Source organism: Aquarana catesbeiana, linkage group LG04, assembly GCF_042186555.1.
Source record: "Aquarana catesbeiana isolate 2022-GZ linkage group LG04, ASM4218655v1, whole genome shotgun sequence".
Lineage (NCBI taxonomy): Eukaryota > Metazoa > Chordata > Amphibia > Anura > Ranidae > Aquarana > Aquarana catesbeiana.
Window position 1 is genome coordinate 492,938,642 of NC_133327.1, and position 17,707 is coordinate 492,956,348.

Genomic DNA, 17,707 nt, shown 5'->3' on the forward strand with positions numbered 1-17,707 from the left:
CTCCCCCCCCCCCCCCAACTTTCCTCCCCCCATCTCTTTTCATTTCTTTTCTTCTACTTGCTTTTTCTATTTTTTAGTATTATACTCAGGTTGCTGTTTTTCGATTAATATATTCTGATCGGTCTATTAAAATATTGACATAATGTGGGACATTTTAGATGATGATTATTTTATATACCCACGGTAATTGAAATGGTGAGATGTAACAATATGGAAAATATGTTTGTATCGATAATAATACCACGGGACAGAGTTTTCTTTTTGTTATGTCTGTAAGATGTATGATGTATTATAATGTTACAATATCGGGAGGCGGCGACCTTCTTCCCCCCCCCCCCCCCCCCCCCTTCCCTACTGTTCTGTATTTTCCGGGCTTTGCCCGATTTTCTTTTGAAAAAATTAATAAAATACATATTTGAAAAAAAAAAAAAATAAGAGAGCTGGGAAACTGCACCGCAGCCTTAGAAATAAAAATGGATGAAATTGAAAATACTACTCAAGAGAATATAACAGAAATTGAAAACCTAAAAGAAGAGAACTTAATACTTCAAACTAAGCTTGAAGATTATGAAAATAGAGCCAGACGTTCCAACCTGCGCATAAGGGGAATCCCTGAAACAGTGACAGACTTGCCATCTACAATTACGGCTCTATTACAAGAACTGCAGCCAGATATCCCAATTGAACGTTTAGAACTAGACAGAGTTCACAGAGCCCTTACAGGCAAAAAAACGGATGGTCCCTCTCGTGATATAATTATAAAATTTCATTACTACAGGACAAAAGAACAAATATTGGCAGCTGCAAGAATAAAAAAGAAACTGAATTTTCAAGGTCACAAATATCAAATTTTGCTGATTTATCCCAACTTACTATCACCAAACGACGCTCCATGAAACCCCAATTAATGGAACTGCAACGTCACATTATTATGTATCAATGGGGATTCCCCTTTTCTGTCAGATTTACTTACCAAGGTACAACCTACAGGAGTAGATCTGCAGATGAACTACAACAGACCCTTTTAAAATTGAATCTGACAGAACCCACAAGCAGCAATTCCTCTTCAGGCAGAAGAATGGCGTCAACCTCATCTTCAAGCAACACTCAGAAAATCTCAGAACAAAATGAAATTCATCATTCTCACAAAAGAGGCCGTTATGTAACTGATTCCATGGACTGACAACTTAAATCCTAGTATATCTTCAACATTCTCACTTAGAGACTGTTCTCTACGAGATTTGAAAATATAACTGAGTGCAACCTTATTTTGATATTCACATACTATGTGAGATCATGTTACATTCATGTTATATTTCTTATTATTACTGGTTTCAATAGCTTCAAAATCTAAAAATGTAATAAACTCTTTATTCAGTTGTCCAATTTAGACAATAATAACAGATAAATTATCTTTAGTTGCAAACGTGCTAAAACTGATCCTGAAGTAATAGGAGCTTTTTCTTTTCTTTTCACAATATAAGTATATTATTACCTAAATACTTCCTCTACTTTTGATTTCTGCTGATCTAATCAGTATCAATACAATTTTAAACTTATGAATTATCATATTTATGCAAATACATATGATTGAAATATGTAATAGTTTATTCTAATAGGTTTAAATTCCCGAAAATTATAAAATTAATCATTATCCATACTAAAGTTATGAATGGTACTTTTTGACTGAATTATTTAACATAAGGTGATATTAACTATATACAATTACCTTAGAACAACTCATTTTACAAATATTAAATATCCTGCACTCTAATTATTGAGGCATGCTTATGATGCCTTTTATTATAGCACTTCTCTCCTGTAAGTGGAAGATCCGTGTACCCCCATTAGCCTTCCTCATTCTCCCACCCATAATATGTGGGAGTCTGACGAAGACACCTTTTCCCCTGATAGAGAGATTTATTCTCTCTCACGGGCAACTTGCGATTACTTACACATAATACTTCATACAATGTACCAACTAATCTTATATGTTTTCTGTTTATTCTTCACTCCAGACTCCACTGGATTCTTTCCTACCTTTTCATTTCTTCAGTCCACACAGGTTGATCCGCGCAGTCAGCATGGCTTAATAAAAAGTAAGTCAAAACTATTTGATCTGTTACCATGGCACCATTGAATATCCTATCCCTGAATGTTCAGGGCATAAATGTTCCTCAGAAAAGGACCAAAGCATTCCGTACTTTCCATAACAAGAAGGCCCACGTTGTGTGCCTACAAGAAACACATTTCACCAATAATTCCACACCTAAATATATGTCCCCTTTTTACTCACAATTTTTCATAGCTTCAGCCAGTACCAAACAAAGGGGAACCCTAATTGCATTTAACCGGTCCACAATATTCACATTATCATCAGAAATTAAAGACCCAGAAGGTCGATACCTAATACTCATGGGTTATATAATGGATACAGCAGTCACGGTAATTTCCTACTACGCTCCTAATAAACAACCTACACCTTTCCTCTCGCACATATTACAAGTGATTAATACGCACAAAATGGGAACGGTGATTATGTGCGGTGATTCAAACCAGGTCCTCCTCCCATTTCTCGATAAATCACCTTTTACCCCATCCAGAACGACCTCTAAATTACCTTTTTCCCAACTTCTTTCCAAATACAATCTGGTCGATTCTTGGAGAGAAAGTAATCCAATAAAAAAGAAATTCACTTATTTTTCACATCCTCATCAATCCTTTACTAGAATAGATCATATTTTTTTAACAATAGGAATGATACCAGAGATTATTGCGTCAGATATAATTCCAATTCCCTAGTCAGACCATAACGCGGTATACACAACCATAGCCTCAATAATACCAAAAGCACATGACCCAACTTGGTACCTACCGGACATAATGCTCAAACACCCATCACATCGCATGACTATTGAACAAGCTTTAAAAGAATACATATCAATCAACAATAATCCAGACATTTCCCCGATAACATTATGGGAAGCTCACAAACCTGTTTTGCATGGTGCTCTACAAAGACAAATGGCATTATTTAAAAGATAACGCAAACTTCTTGCAAAGAAACTAGAACTAAATTTTAACGCAGCCTCCATATCATTCCAAGATAATCCATCTCAGAGTACAAAATCTCATTTGGAAAAAACTAGATTGGAATACGATCTATTCCTCACAGAATCAGTAGATAAATCCCTCAAACGCTCTAGGCACAATTTCTACATGAATACAAACAAACCAGGCACATATTTGGCACGGGCATTAAACTCTACTAATAAATCTTTCAAGCCTATACATTTGAAATTATCAAAAGACGTTTATACCAGTAATCCAGTTAAAATAGTTCACAAATTTCATTCACATCTTACAGACTTATATAAGTCAAAGAATTTAACCCTACAGAAGCTGAATCTTTCTTCTCAAAAATGACCTTACCTGAATTGTCCCAGAACCAAAAAAACAGTCTAGAAGAACCTATAACTATAGAGGAAGTTGCTAATGCCATTAAAGATCTAAAACTTAACAAAAGACCTGGCCAGGTGGATATTCGGCCCTATATTACAAAACATTTTCAGAGATTCTTTCCCCTATTCTAGTTGAAACTTTCAACAAACTTTTAGAAGGACATTCCTTTCGGCAGGAAACACTAATGGCAATTGTATGTATGATCCCAAAACCCCTTTCTGACAATACTTCCTGTGTAAATTATCGGCCTATTTCTCTATTAAATCTTGATATCAAATTATTAGCAAAAATATTAGCAAAACGCCTTAATAGTATCATAGGTAAACTAATATATAGAGATCAAGTAGGCTTTATGCCAAATAGACAGGCAGGCGATAATATACGCAGGGCAGTGCTATTGGCACATATTGCTCAAAAACGAAAAATCCCTTCATGTTTTTTATCTCTCGATATTAAGAGGGCATTCAATACAGTATCCTGGCAATATATGCACTATTCATTACAAGATTGGGGTTTTGGCCCCACTTTCTAAAATGGATCACAGCATTGTATAATAAACCCAAAGCCTACAAAAATACGCTGGATACAAATCTGATGCTTTTAATATCGAAAGAGGTACCCGGCAAGGTTGCCCATTATCTCTCCTCTTATTTGCCCTTTTACTCGAACCCATCGCCCAATACATTAGAATAAACCATACTATAACCGGCATTGAAGTAGGAGGCATTACACACAAAATATGTATATTTGCAGATGATATATTGCTTTTCTTATCATCACCACAGGTCTCAGGTCCAAACCTAATGCCTGTCCTTGATGGATTTGCAGCCTTCTCCGGCCTTATGATAAACCCTAAGAAATGCCAAGTGCTCACCATTTCACTATCAAACCTGGAACTAATTCCAGCGAAGGTTGCACTCCCGTTTACCTGGGCAGAGAAATCAATCCCATACCTTGGAATTCAATTAACAGCATCTCATTCAGACTTATTTTCAACCAATTATCCTCCTTTACTAAGGCGGATCACAAACTTATTAAAGCAATGGTCGCAACTTCCTCTATCCTGGATAGGAAAGATTAATGCAATTAAAATGACTATTCTACCTAAACTACTATACCTATTCAGAGTTCTTCCTATTTTTTGAGACTAGTGCAAAAAAGAACAACTTCATTTATATGGGGCTCTTCCAAACCACGTATACCAATACTCACATTACATCTTCCCAAAACTAAAGGAGGCCTGGGATATCCTAACTTTACTAACTATTACAGAGCAGCTCACTTGGCCAGTCTTTCCAAGTATCACCCAAAACAGGAAATCCCATTATGGGTATTTATAGAGGCTTCAGAATGTGATCCTCTATCTATATCAAACTTGTTATGGCTTGAACCCAAAGACCGTTCTAAAATACATAATCCCATAACTAAACACTTTTTATCTCTCTGGGATAAACTAAAAATTAAATATCAATTACAATCTCCACACAATCCCCTCCTATCTTTTATCAGAAATCCGGCCTTCTATCCGGCATGGATCTATCCAAAATCATTTAAAGCTTGGACAACTTCAGGTATTCTGAAACTACACAATTTTGTTACATCTACATCATTCCTTCCATTTCCAACGCTTAGAGAAAACTATGATCTACCAAACTCTGAAATATTTAGATACCTCCAAATTAAAAACTTCTTCACACCATTCCTAAATGTGGATATACCCTTGTCCCAATTATCCATTTTCGAATCAACCTGTGAAAAAGACCCATTTGCTAAAGGAATAATTTCATCTATTTATAATCAATTCTTTGGAGTCACAAATTTCAACAAACCTACTTATGTTCAGAAATGGGAGGAGGATCTGGGGCGAACTTTAGAGGACACGGAATGGTCAAGTATATGGCTCACATCTAAATCTTCCTCGACCAATGTTTTGGCATTGGAAGCAAATTATAAATTTCTTACCTGATGGTATCTTGTACCTGCCAGAGTGGCTAAATATTCACCTAATACCTCAGCTCTTTGTTTTCAAGGGTGTCCAGACATAGGCACACATTTACATATATGGTGGACGTGTCCATTAATCCAAATTTTCTGGAAGGAAGTTTTCGTGATTGCTGCTAAAATATTCAAAAGGAAAATACAACCTGACCCATTGATAGCTTTGCTTAACTTGAAACCGGAATAATTAACATTTTCTAAATACAAACTTATGATCCAACTATTAACGGAAGCAAAGCAAACAGTGGCCAAGGCATGGAGATCCCCTACATTGGTTCTGGCAGAAACAATTCAAAGAATGAATAACACAATGTTTAATGCCAAGATGGCAGCAATGGATCATAACCAAATCCCAAAATTTGAAAAGTTATGGCATCCTTGGATAAAACAACAATTTCTGTCAAATTTCAATGACTCTGTCCTTTTGCCATGGTAGCAGATTAAATAACTTATAGAAACATCCATTTCAATGCTTCAGGAGGAAGCCAATGGACGATAAAACGACGGGCGGGTCGACCTTGTGGCCTTTATCTTTATCTTTCTATCCTTTTCCTTCCTTTTCTTTCCTTTTCTCCATCTCATGATCAAAGCTCTTTATCTGAATACATCTGATCTGTACACATTTTACCAACAGTTAATATCTAAAGGTGATATAGATTTCTTAAATCACTCTAAAAGAAATTGATGTATTACTTTCCACCTTTATTTTAGGTTTTGTGTACCTAATTTTTATTATCAGATAATTTCAAGTTAAATACTTATACAAATTCTAATGTATAACAATGAGCTTACTTTATAGATCCTTGTAAAGGAACTTCATGTATCTTTATATTATTGTATGTTCAATAAACTTTTTTGACAAGGAAAAGGACAAGCAAGGGACAGTAGAGCTGAGGAGGAATGAGCTAGATCAGTGGGCATCAACCCTGTCCTCAGGACCCACTAACAGGCCAGGTTTTATGATTTACTGTTTAACACTGTCTTACCATAAAATTTGTCAAGAGTTGTTCATGGAACCAAATTTGCTGACTTGGGTCTGGATCAGAAATAAAATTCTGCTACTTGGTCTAACTGTAGAGCAGGCTACTTTACTGTTTCAACCTGGGCTAAAATATTTTAACTGGGGGGGAGGGGGGGACTCATCTTTTGAATTGCAGATACTTATACAAGAAACATTTTCAAACAGACACATTCATCTTGTTTTTTTTTCTGACTAGTACCAAGTGTTTGGTACATGCAAATTTTCACTCCATTCAAAAGTGAGATCTCCATTTTAACCATAGGTAAACTTCATCAGATTTAGCCAACAGCTTCGTTCACATCTTGGTGTCCCGAATCACGGCAAATCACAGGACCCCCGTGCAATCCCCATCACTACCAATGGCACCCTGATTGTGGCGCAATTTTGCCATGATTGTCGCCTGACAAATCGTGATAAAATTGCACAAACAGAATCGCGGTACTCCTGACGCCCAAAAGAGCAAGAACTTTTTTGGGCAAAAGGCATACAGCAATTTTTCTGCGATTCGTCAGGGGACAATTGCACCGCGACCGGGGTGCCATTAGAAGTGACGGGGATCACACAGGCCTCTCGCGATTTGGCATGATTCGGGATCATGAGCAGAATCGCCGCGATCCGGGACGGCAAGATGTGAATGACCATAGATGGTTCGAATCTTGGCTGGTTCAGCAGGGACTGGCTGAGATTTGAGCCATGTTTTGGGCAGGCGGAATGTGCCCAAGTTGATCAATTTAGGTACAACCAGCCTGCTGGATTTTACATGCAATGATTGCTAGCGGCTATTATAGCTGCTAGCAGTAATCACTGTGTTCTCACAATGGCTCGATGTAGGGATACACCCATCAACACTGACCTTGTAATTGTCTTTCCTGCAACCTGTGATTGCAGGAAAGAAAATCGCAAGCTGGTATTACAGTTAAATTCAGTTTTCTACTACCAAACATGTTACATTTATAAAGCATGCAAATTGAATCACCTATTTTAATCTTGTACCTCTTGGAGATCGTAGTGATAAAGCCTAGTACACACGGGGCGAATGCCGGGCGACATCGGCCGGTTCAATAAAAAAATGGCAGACATTTGGCCAGTGTGTATGGCAGCCAGTCCGACGAGCATGCTGGAAAACCAGCAGCCCGACCAGCTCCCATTTGGGTTATGACTAAGCACAAGATGTGTGAAACATGTTAACCTTCCATTCATTTCTGTAACTGCATCTGTCTACATTACAATAAAGACATTTTTATTGGTATCCCCTTGCGGTGTGCAGCTGCCTATTCCAGGTTTCCTTGTTTGTCATGGTGGCAAGCTGGGCCAGCACCTGTGGGGTTACCTGCTGTGGGATCTCCTTGGCTCACCTGTAGCGGTGATTTCTCCTCTGCCTACTAGCGCTTTCAGCCGATGGCTGGGAGCGCTGGCTGGAATGTTCTAGCTGGGGGGGTGGGATGTATCCCCTCATCAGAACACAATAGCTTGGCGGATTAGATCACTGTACTAACATTGGATTGTTAGTACAGTGGTTCCGACTTGAGCTGTCAGGTTTTTTATTTCCCCTTCAACCCATGGGGTTAAAAAAAAAAAAACTGATAGTGTGTACTAGGCTTTAAGGTATTATTTTTTGGTCACAGGGAATGTCCAAAGGATGTAAAAACCTTGATAAGAAGTTCAATAACCATGCAAAACTGAAATCTCACCTTTTTGGTGTTTACTTTTACTACGAAGCCAGAATGCACTGTCTGCATTGACCGTATAGTCTCTGCTCCCTTGTACTGAGCAGCACCCATATGTAGAATAAGAAAATAACTGCCTTACTACTGAAGAACTCACTTTGTACTTATGTGTTTATTTTTAATGCATGTACCTGTATTTTTCTTAATTTATTAACCATTTTGTGTTTTTATTTTAGCTCTGCGAAGACCACGATGTTTCCAAATTCATCAAATACAAAGTGTTTGATGCAAAACGTTAGTAGATCTTAAACTGTCATAGAATATGTTTTGCTGTGGTGGTGCTAGTCTATTTAACATCCCTATCCTATTGTTCTTCGACAGCTTCATCTAAAACGTTGTCTGGCCTGCTAGAATGGGAGACAAAGAATGAGGCTGTTGAATCACTCACAGTATTAAATCACTATCAAGTAAGAGTACCAAGTAAGTTAACTTTCTGTTTCAATCATTATGCTGTAAAATGAAATGATCTACAGTATGTCAAAAAATGACTGTCAGTATGTGCTTGTTAGGAAACCATGACATTGATGGACAGAAAATGTGGTAAAAATCACCCTTTTAGTAAAATGGTACAACTGGTAAACATAGTCAAAACATAGCCAGGGTTCGGTAGCCAAATTGGGTAGTCAGAACAAGTCAGGAAGCCAGAGATCAGAATAGTCACAGGCAGCAGACAGGATCAGGAACCAGAAGGGACGTCAGCCAGGCAAGTCTTCAACAGGAACACAGCAGAGAGTCTCTAGATATTTTGACCATGGCGAAGAAATGAACCAGGCAGTTTAAATATCCAGAAGGGGCTGGCTGTGGGCTTGACTGACGAGCAGGAGATGATCAACAGGTTAGCTAATGTGGATCGATGAGTACTGGCAATTAACCAACAGCTTAGAAACCTGAGCACAGAGAAGGAAGGGCTGAGAGTCCAGCCCTGACTGTACCACCTCCTCAATGACCCCTCTCCCTCAGAGGACTACCAGGTTTGAGGGGGAAAATGTCTATGGAAAGCTCAGTTGAGGACAGGAGCAAGTACATCCGAGGATGAGACCCAAGTGTGTTCCTCTGGACCGCACCCTTTCCAATGAACCAGGTACTGTATGCGCCCACGGAACTTGCAGGAGTCAGCGATCGATTGTATCTCGTACTCCTCTTGTTTCTCGACCTGCACCAGGCGAGGACCTGGCACCGAGGTAGTGAAGCGGTTGCACACCAAAGGTTTTAATAAGGAGACATGAAAACATTTGAAATGCGCATTTTAGAAGGAAGGTCTAATGTATAAGCCACTGGGTTGATCCTACGGAGAATACGGAAAGGCCCAATAAATCATGATGCCAGTTTCAGTGAGGGAACAGGTTACGAGATAACAGCCAGACCCTCTCCCTAACCTGGTAGGAAGGCACAGGTAGGGGTCTGCGGTCAGCATGGAGTCTGTACCTCTCACTGGCACATTGCAAGGACTCTTGGACCTGCACCCAAGTGGAACAAAGATTGCGGAGATGCTCCTCCTAATGCAGGAATTCTTTGAGGAACAACGGAGTCAGGCAACATGGATGGTTGAAAACCATAATTCACCATAAACTAAGACAATCGAGAAGCGGTATTGACAGCACTATTGTGAGCAAACTCTACCCAAGGTAGGGGGTCTGACCAGTTGTTATGGTGGTCAGAAATATAGCAGCGTAGAAACTGCTCCAAGGCTTGGTTGGCTTGTTCTGTGGCCCCATTGGACTGCGGGTGATACGCAGAGGAGAAGGAAAGCTGATTCCTAACTGTGCACAAAAGGCTTGCCAAAACCTGGAGACAAACTGGGTACCCCTGTCTGAGATGATAATCTTGGGTAGCCCATGTAACCGAAAGATCTCCCGAGCAAAAATTGATGCCTGTTCTTTGGATGTGGGCAACTTCTTTAGTCGAATACAATGTGACCTTTTTGAGAATCAGTCAACCACCATGAGAATAACTGTTGCCCTGGAAGTTGGGTAACTCCAAAATAAAATCAATAAACCAGTGGGTCCAAGACCTCTTTCCATTGAGAATGGGTTGTAGGAGTCCCACTGGAAGGTGTCGTGGTGTCTTACTCTGTGCACACACGGAAAAAACAGCTACAAAGGTGGTTACATCAGCGCAGAGTCTAGGCCACCAGAATTGTTGAGAAATAGCCCAAATTAGTTGATTCTTCCCTGCGAGGCCAGCCACCTTGGAAGAATGTTAAGTCTGGAGCAAAGCATTGCGGAGATTCTCGGGGACAAAGCAACGGTCACCAGGTTTGTCGGGAGGAGACTGGATCTGATCAGCATGAATTCTGTCACCCAATGGTAAGGCAAAACTGGTGCGTACAATAGCCAGAATGCGATCGGGAGGTATTACAGGAACAGGCACTGACTCAATCTTGGAAGCGGAGGAAAACTTACAATCTTGGTATAGGGTAAGAATGAAACTATGTAACGGAAGCTTGACAGAAAAAGAGCCCAACGCGTTCTTCTGGGAGATGATCGTTTAGCCTCACACAAGAATGTGAGATTTTTATGTTCAGTCAGAATGAGGACCGGCACAGTGGTACCTTCAAGGAGATGCCTCCATTCTTTAAGAGCTAAAATGATATCTAACAATTCTCTGTCCCAAATCTCGTAATTGCATTCTGCAGGAGAGACTTTCTTAGAAAAGTAGCCACAAGAATGCATAGCGCTCTCAGAGGTAGGACGTTGGATGTTGAGACAAAAGCGTGCCCACTCCGGTCTCCAATGCATCAACCTCAAGATTGAAGGGTAGCGTAGGATCAGGATGTGCCAGCACAGGAGCTGAAACAAAGGCAGCCTTGAGAGACTCAAAGGCTTTAATGGAATCCAGAGACCAATTCTGTGGGTTACTGTCCTTTTTGGCCATATCAGTCAGGGGTTTGACCAGAGAAGAGAAATTCCGAATAAATTTCCGATGATTGGCAAAGCCAAGAAAACATTGTAACAGACGTAGACTTACGGGTCGAGGCCACTGTAAAACTACAGATAATTTCTCTGGGTCCATCGAAAGCCATCAGTAGAAATGTCATAACCCAGAAATGCAACCTGTTCACGATGGAACTTGCATTTCTCCAACTTACAATACAGGTTATTATCTCTCAACCTCTGTAGCACGTGGGAGACATCTGTGTGGTGGCTCTCTATAGGGATTTAGAATATATGAGAATATTGTTGAGATAAACCACCACACATTGCTGTATCCTATCTCGGAGGACATCGTTGATGAAACTGCAGGAGCGTTGCAAAGACCAAACGGCATTACGAGGTATTCGTAATGTCCTGTCCTGGTGTTAAACGCAGTTTTCTATTCGTCGCCCTCCTTAACCCTCACAAGATTGTATGCCCCTCTCAGATCAAGCTTCATGAAAAACGTTGCTCCCTTAAGGTGGTCAAATAATTCTGTCCTCCGACACAGACAAAGTGTAGACCCGACCAGGAGGGGGTATGGCATCTGGTTGAAGGTCAATTGCGCAATCATACGACTGGTGCAGAGGCAAACTACCGGCTTGACCTTTGTCAAAGACATCGCAAAATTTGTGGTACTCCTCTGAGAAGGAAGAGGTGCACAAGACTGCATTGTGGCAACCAGGAAAGAACCCCAACGAAGCCAATCAAAAGAGGGGTTGTGCCTCTGTAACCAAGGATAACCACCGGATAATGAGGAAAGGAAATGACTTGAAATTGGATTATCTCATGGTGAAGAGCTCCTATGGCCATGGTCAACAGAGCAGTCTCATGAGTCACATGGGCAGGCTGTAGAGGTCTCCCATCAATAGCCTCAATGGCAAGCTAAGTGGCAAGAAGCTGCAGCGGAATTGAGTGCTTAGACACAAAGGCACTGTCTATGAACAGGCCTGCAGCCCCAGAGTCGATTAGAGCCTGTGTATCGATGGACAACTCAGACAACTCAAAAGGGTAACTGGAACTAGAGGCTTATCCTTCAAGGTAACTGGGGACATAACAACGCCACCTAAGGTCTGTCCCCTACAGGACTTCAGGTGCAAACGTTTCCCAGACGGGTAGGACAGGACTTCAAGAAGTGACCTGCCTGGCCACAATAAAGGCACAATCTCTCCCTCCTCCTAAAGGCCTTCTCATCCGCAAAGAGACGTGTGAAGCCCAACTGCATGGGTTTTACTTCACTGGCAGGCTCGGTACCAGGAGGCATGGAAGGTGAAGGGGAGGCAAGGGTGGGAGTGCAAAACTCTGAGCCAAACGTACAGGAGGCTTACACAAGTGCTGCTTAAAGGAAGGTCTCTGGAGTCCATGAGAATGGCAAACGTGATCAACTTCTCCAGATCTGTAGGTACAGTATGTCACAAAAGTGAGTACACCCCTCACATTTTTGTACATATTTTATTCTATCTTTTCACGTGACAACACAGAAGAAATGACACTTTGCTACAATGTAAAGTAGTGAGTTTACAGGTTGTATAACAGTGCAAATTTGCTGTCCCCTCAAAATAACTCAACACACAGCCATTAATGTCTAAACCGCTGGCAACAAAAGTGAGTACACCCCTAAGTGAAAATGTCCAAATTGGGCCCAAAGTGTCAATATTTTGTGTGGCCACCATTATTTTCCAGCACTGACCTAACACTCTTGAGCATGGAGTTCACCAGAGCTTCACAGGTTGCCACTGAAGTCCTCTTTCACTCCTCGATGACTGCACGGAGCTAGTGGATGTTACAGACCTTGCGCTCCTCCACCTTCTGTTTGAGGATGCCCCACAGATGCTCAATAGGGTTTAGGTCTGGAGACATGTTGGGCCAGTTCATCACCTTTACCCTCTGCTTCTTTAGCAAGGCAGTGGTCATCTTGGAGGTGTGTTTGGGGTCGTTATCATGTTGGATAACTGCCCTGTGGCCCAGTCTCCAAAGGGAGGGGGATCATGCTCTGCTTCAGTATGCCACAGTACATGTTGGCATTCAAGGTTCCCTCAATGAACTAGCTCCCCGTGCCGGCAGCACTCATGCAGCCCCAGACCATGACGCTCCCACCACCATGCTTGACTGTAGGCTAGACACACTTGTCTTTGTACTCTTCACCTGGTTGCCTCCACACACATTTGACACCATCTGAACCAAATAAGTTTATCTTGGTCTCTTCAGACCACAGGACATGGTTCCAGTAATCCATGTCCTTAGTCTGCTTGTCTTCAGCAAACTGTTTGCGGGCTTTCTTGTGCATCATCTTTAGAAGAGACTTCCTTCTGGGACGACAACTATGCAGACCAAATTGATGCAGTGTGCGGCATATGGTCTGAGCACTGACAGGCTGACCCCCCCCCCCTTCAACCTCTGCAGCAATGCTGCCAGCAATCATACATCTATTTCCCAAAGACAACCTCTGGATACGATGCTGCGCACGTGCACTCAACTTCTTTGGTCGACCATGGCGAGGCCTGTTCTGAGTGGAACCTGTCCTGTTAAACCGCTGTATGATCTTGGCCACCGTGCTGCAGCTCAGTTTCAGGGTCTTGCCAATCTTCTTTTAGCCTAGGCTATCTTTATGTAGAGCAACAATTCTTTTTTTTTTTCAGATCCTCAGAGTTCTTTGCCATGAGGTGCCATGTTGAACTTCCAGTGACCAGTATGAGAGAGTGAGAGCGAAAACACCAAATTTAACACACATGCTCCCCATTCACTCCTGAGACCTTGTAACACTAACGAATCACATGACACCGGGAAGGGAAAATGTCTAATTGGGCCCAATTTGGACATTTTCACTTGGGGGTGTACTCACTTTTGTTGCCAGTGGTTTAGACATTAATGGCCGTGTGTTATTTTGAGGGGACAGCAAATTTACACTGTTATACAAGCTTGTACACTCACTACTTTACATTGTAGCAAAGTGACATTTCTTCAGTGTTGTCACATGAAAAGATATAATAAAATATTTACAAAAATGTGAGGGGTGTACTCACTTTTGTGAGATACTGTATGTCTCGGGCTGCTTTCTCATCTTTGATGTTATCTGAGATACCATGAGAAAAAGCAGCCAATGGCGTAATCGTCAACAGTTCTCGTACTCTGATGGACAAGAGGCTCTTGGCAGCAGAAGTGGAGCATGCGGGAACATCAAATACCCTTTTTAAAGGAAGCCACAAACTCTGGGTAGCTCAGGACAATGGGGTTTTGCATGGGTTCCATAGAGGGTTTGCCCAGCCCAAGGCTCTATCAGAAAGCAAATAATGAAGCCTACTTTCTTCTGTCCGTGAAGAACGCCCGGGGCAGCATCTCAAAGTAAATTCCAACCTGGTTGAGAAACAACTCCATTGAACTGGATCGCCCCCAAATCGATGGGGAAGCATCAGAGGCAGCAGACAGGATCAGGAACCAGAAGGGACGTCAGCCAGGCAAGTCTTCAACAGGAACACAGCAGAGAGTCTCTAGATATGTTGGCCAAGGCAAAAGCATTGAAGAAATGAACCAGGCAGTTTAGCCAGAAAGGGCTGGCTGTGTGCTTGACTGACCAGCAGGAGATGATCAACAGGTTAGCCACTGTGGAACAATGCGTACTGGCAATTAACTGACAGCTGAGTACAGAGAAGGAAGGGCTGAGAGCCCAGCCCTGACAGTGCTTCAGTTGTTTTGCAATCTGAGATAAGCTGGTTGGCATGTCTTTCACCATATGCAAAACTAGTTGCAAACTAAAACAAATTTAAAATTTAAAAGCAGATTATACATATGTAGAAAACCACTATGGATGGCTCATTTTTCATAAACTGGTTGCTGCAGTGATTATACAAAAACATAAGCATGGTTTCTCCATTTGGCAATTAAAAATAACTAATTTGCAAATGGGTATCCTATAAATTTCAGTGCATTATTTGTAAAGCCAACCTGTCACTGTATTCACCAAAACATGAACTATGATTCTGTGCTGATCTTTACTTGTATGTTGGGTATAAACTTTTGCCAGCTCATTTTGAAACTGCTGGAGGGAAAATGCAATGAGATCTGCAGACATTGGCACAGATATCTGCTCACAAAATCAAGCAAAATGGTACTAAAACTTCATTAAGTAGGACATGGGTGATTTAGAGAAGGCTCACAGACAATCAGCTACGTTTTGATTAAAAGGATGAGTTTACATAAACCAGGCTTAAGGGTTTAAAAGGAAGTAAATGTGATTTAATACTCTGCCTAAATAAGCTTTATTTAAAGGTTGGGTGAATAAACCGTTTTTAAGAGATCAGTTACATTTCGAAGAGTTTAGGGTTTGGATCCTTTTACATAAGCCTTGCCTGGGGTCTGTTCAGCAGAGAATCCATAAACAAATCCACTGCCGAAGTGTAGTAAAACAGGATGGATTTCACTGTATGTTGTGAAATTCACCTGGTCACCTTTTTTCTATATTTTGATAACTTTCCCTACCTGTGTGCGATCTATGGGCATCTGAAATAAAACAGACTTGCATCCATATGGTGATCCACCATGTTTTAGATCCAGAAAAATGAAATGAAGGATGCAACCTTTTTTTCTATATATTTTTTTTTTTTTTTTCCCTGACCTGGACGGACTTGGAAGTAAGCAGATGTAATGGACACACATCTGTTTGCATCTGTCTGTCCATGGAGTTTCCGATCAGGTCTACCTGAAAAACTGACAGGCAAACCCGATTGGAAAGCCAGTGTTAAAGGAGTTTTTTCACCATGAGAGTAGTTATTCATGCGGCCTAATACTGGTTATTTTTTGTTTTGTTTTGTTTTTTTTTTTACTAACTTGAATATGCCAACATTAGTAATATTTGTATCCAGAGAATTGCTCTGCTTTTGTGCAGACATAAAGGAAATTTACTCCCTAATGAGGCAATATTGTACAGCATGTCCTTTGGACTTTGATATCAATTGAGCTCAAATTGCTGCAGTTTGTGAAAAGCTGAAATGGACACATTCTTTTTTCAGTTGAAAAACTTGTATGTGGTTGCCTATATCACTATGTAAGTTTCCTTAATAAACCACATTGCTCCTGAAGGTGACCATTTGCATTAGCTTGTCACTAAATGTGCACTAAAAGTTAAACCACATCCTCTCTATAGCTAAAAAACTGTCAAGACAATGAACCAAAACAAATTGTGTTCCAGGTCGGTTTTGTATTAGAATCCCAGAGAATAATTCTTTGACAGAACTCAACAGTAAAGCTGGGTTTACATGCTGAGGTTTTTTATTCCAACCAGCAGGTTAAACGAAGGAAAAAAAAAAAAAAACCTTTCAGATCCCCGCACCAACCCAAGCAATGTGGATGCAGAGATCTCTTCTGCTGATCTTTTGTATTCTGGCAGTGGGGACACCCCGCATGCAATGATTAAATGCTAGTTTTCCAGCATAACCTATTGACATGACGGTTCTAAAGACCAGCTTCTATTGAACAGACAGGTACACAAGTAACAAAATGTATCCAGGTCCTTCTAAACCGGACGATTTTTGATATGTATAGTGAGGGGAAAAAGGTATTTGATCCCCCTACAGATTTTGTACATTTGCCCACTGACAAAGAAATGATCAGTCTAATTTTAATGGTCGGTTTATTTTAACACTGAGAGATAGAATAACCACAAATTTGCATTTTAATGAGTGAAATAAGTATTTGACCCCTTAGTCAAACATGACTTAGTAGTTGGTGGAGAAACCCTTGTTGGCAATCACAGAGTTCAGATGTTTCTTGTAGTTGGGCACCAGGCTTGCACACATCTCAGGAGGGATTTTGTCTCACTCCTCTTTGCAGATCCTCTCCAAGTCATTAAGGTTTCATTGACATGGCTAGGCCACTTCAGGACCTTAATGTGCTTCTTCTTAAACCACTCCTTTGTTGCCCTGGCCATGTGTTTTGGGTCATTGTCATGCTGAAATACATATCCACATCCCATTTTCAATGCCCTGGCTGAGGGAAGGAGGTTCTCACCCAAGAATTGATGGTACATGGTCCCTCGTCCCTTTTGATGCCGTGCAGTTGTCTTGTCCCCTTAGCAGATAACCACCACCAAAACATAATGTTTCCACCTCCATGTTTGATGGTAGGGATGGTGTTCTTGGGGTCATAGGCAGCATTCCTCCTCCTCCAAACATGACGAGTTGAGTTGATGCCAAAGAGCTCAATTTTGGTCTCATCTGACCACAACACTTTCACCCAGTTCTCCTCTGAATCATTCAGATGTTCATTAGCAAACTTCAAATGGGCCTGTGTGTGCTTTCTTGAGCAGGGGGACCTTGCGGGCACTGCAGGATTTCAGTCCTTCAGGACATAGTGTGTTACCAATTGTTTTCTTGGTGACTATGGTCCCAGCTGCCTTGAGATCATTGACCAGATTTTCCCGTGTAGTTCTGGACTGATTCCTCCGTTTTCATGATCATTGAAACTCCACAAGGTGAGATCTTGCATGGAGCCACAAACCGTGGGAGATTGACGGTTATTTTGCGTTTTCTTCCATTTGCGAATAATCGCACCAAATGTTGTCACCCTCTCACCAAGCTACTTGGCGATGGTCT

The 17,707-nt window shown here is 41.1% G+C and overlaps 1 protein-coding gene across 1 annotated transcript in view; it reads left to right on the forward strand.

Annotated features, from left to right (window-relative positions):
- HNRNPLL (heterogeneous nuclear ribonucleoprotein L like) overlaps positions 1–17,707 on the forward strand; it is a 129,320-nt gene that overhangs the window by 99,994 nt on the left and 11,619 nt on the right. The window contains exons 11-12 of the mRNA XM_073627687.1: positions 8,385–8,442; positions 8,530–8,628. Coding sequence (XP_073483788.1) covers positions 8,385–8,442; positions 8,530–8,628 — 157 coding nt within the window. The remainder of the gene's footprint in view (positions 1–8,384; positions 8,443–8,529; positions 8,629–17,707) is intronic.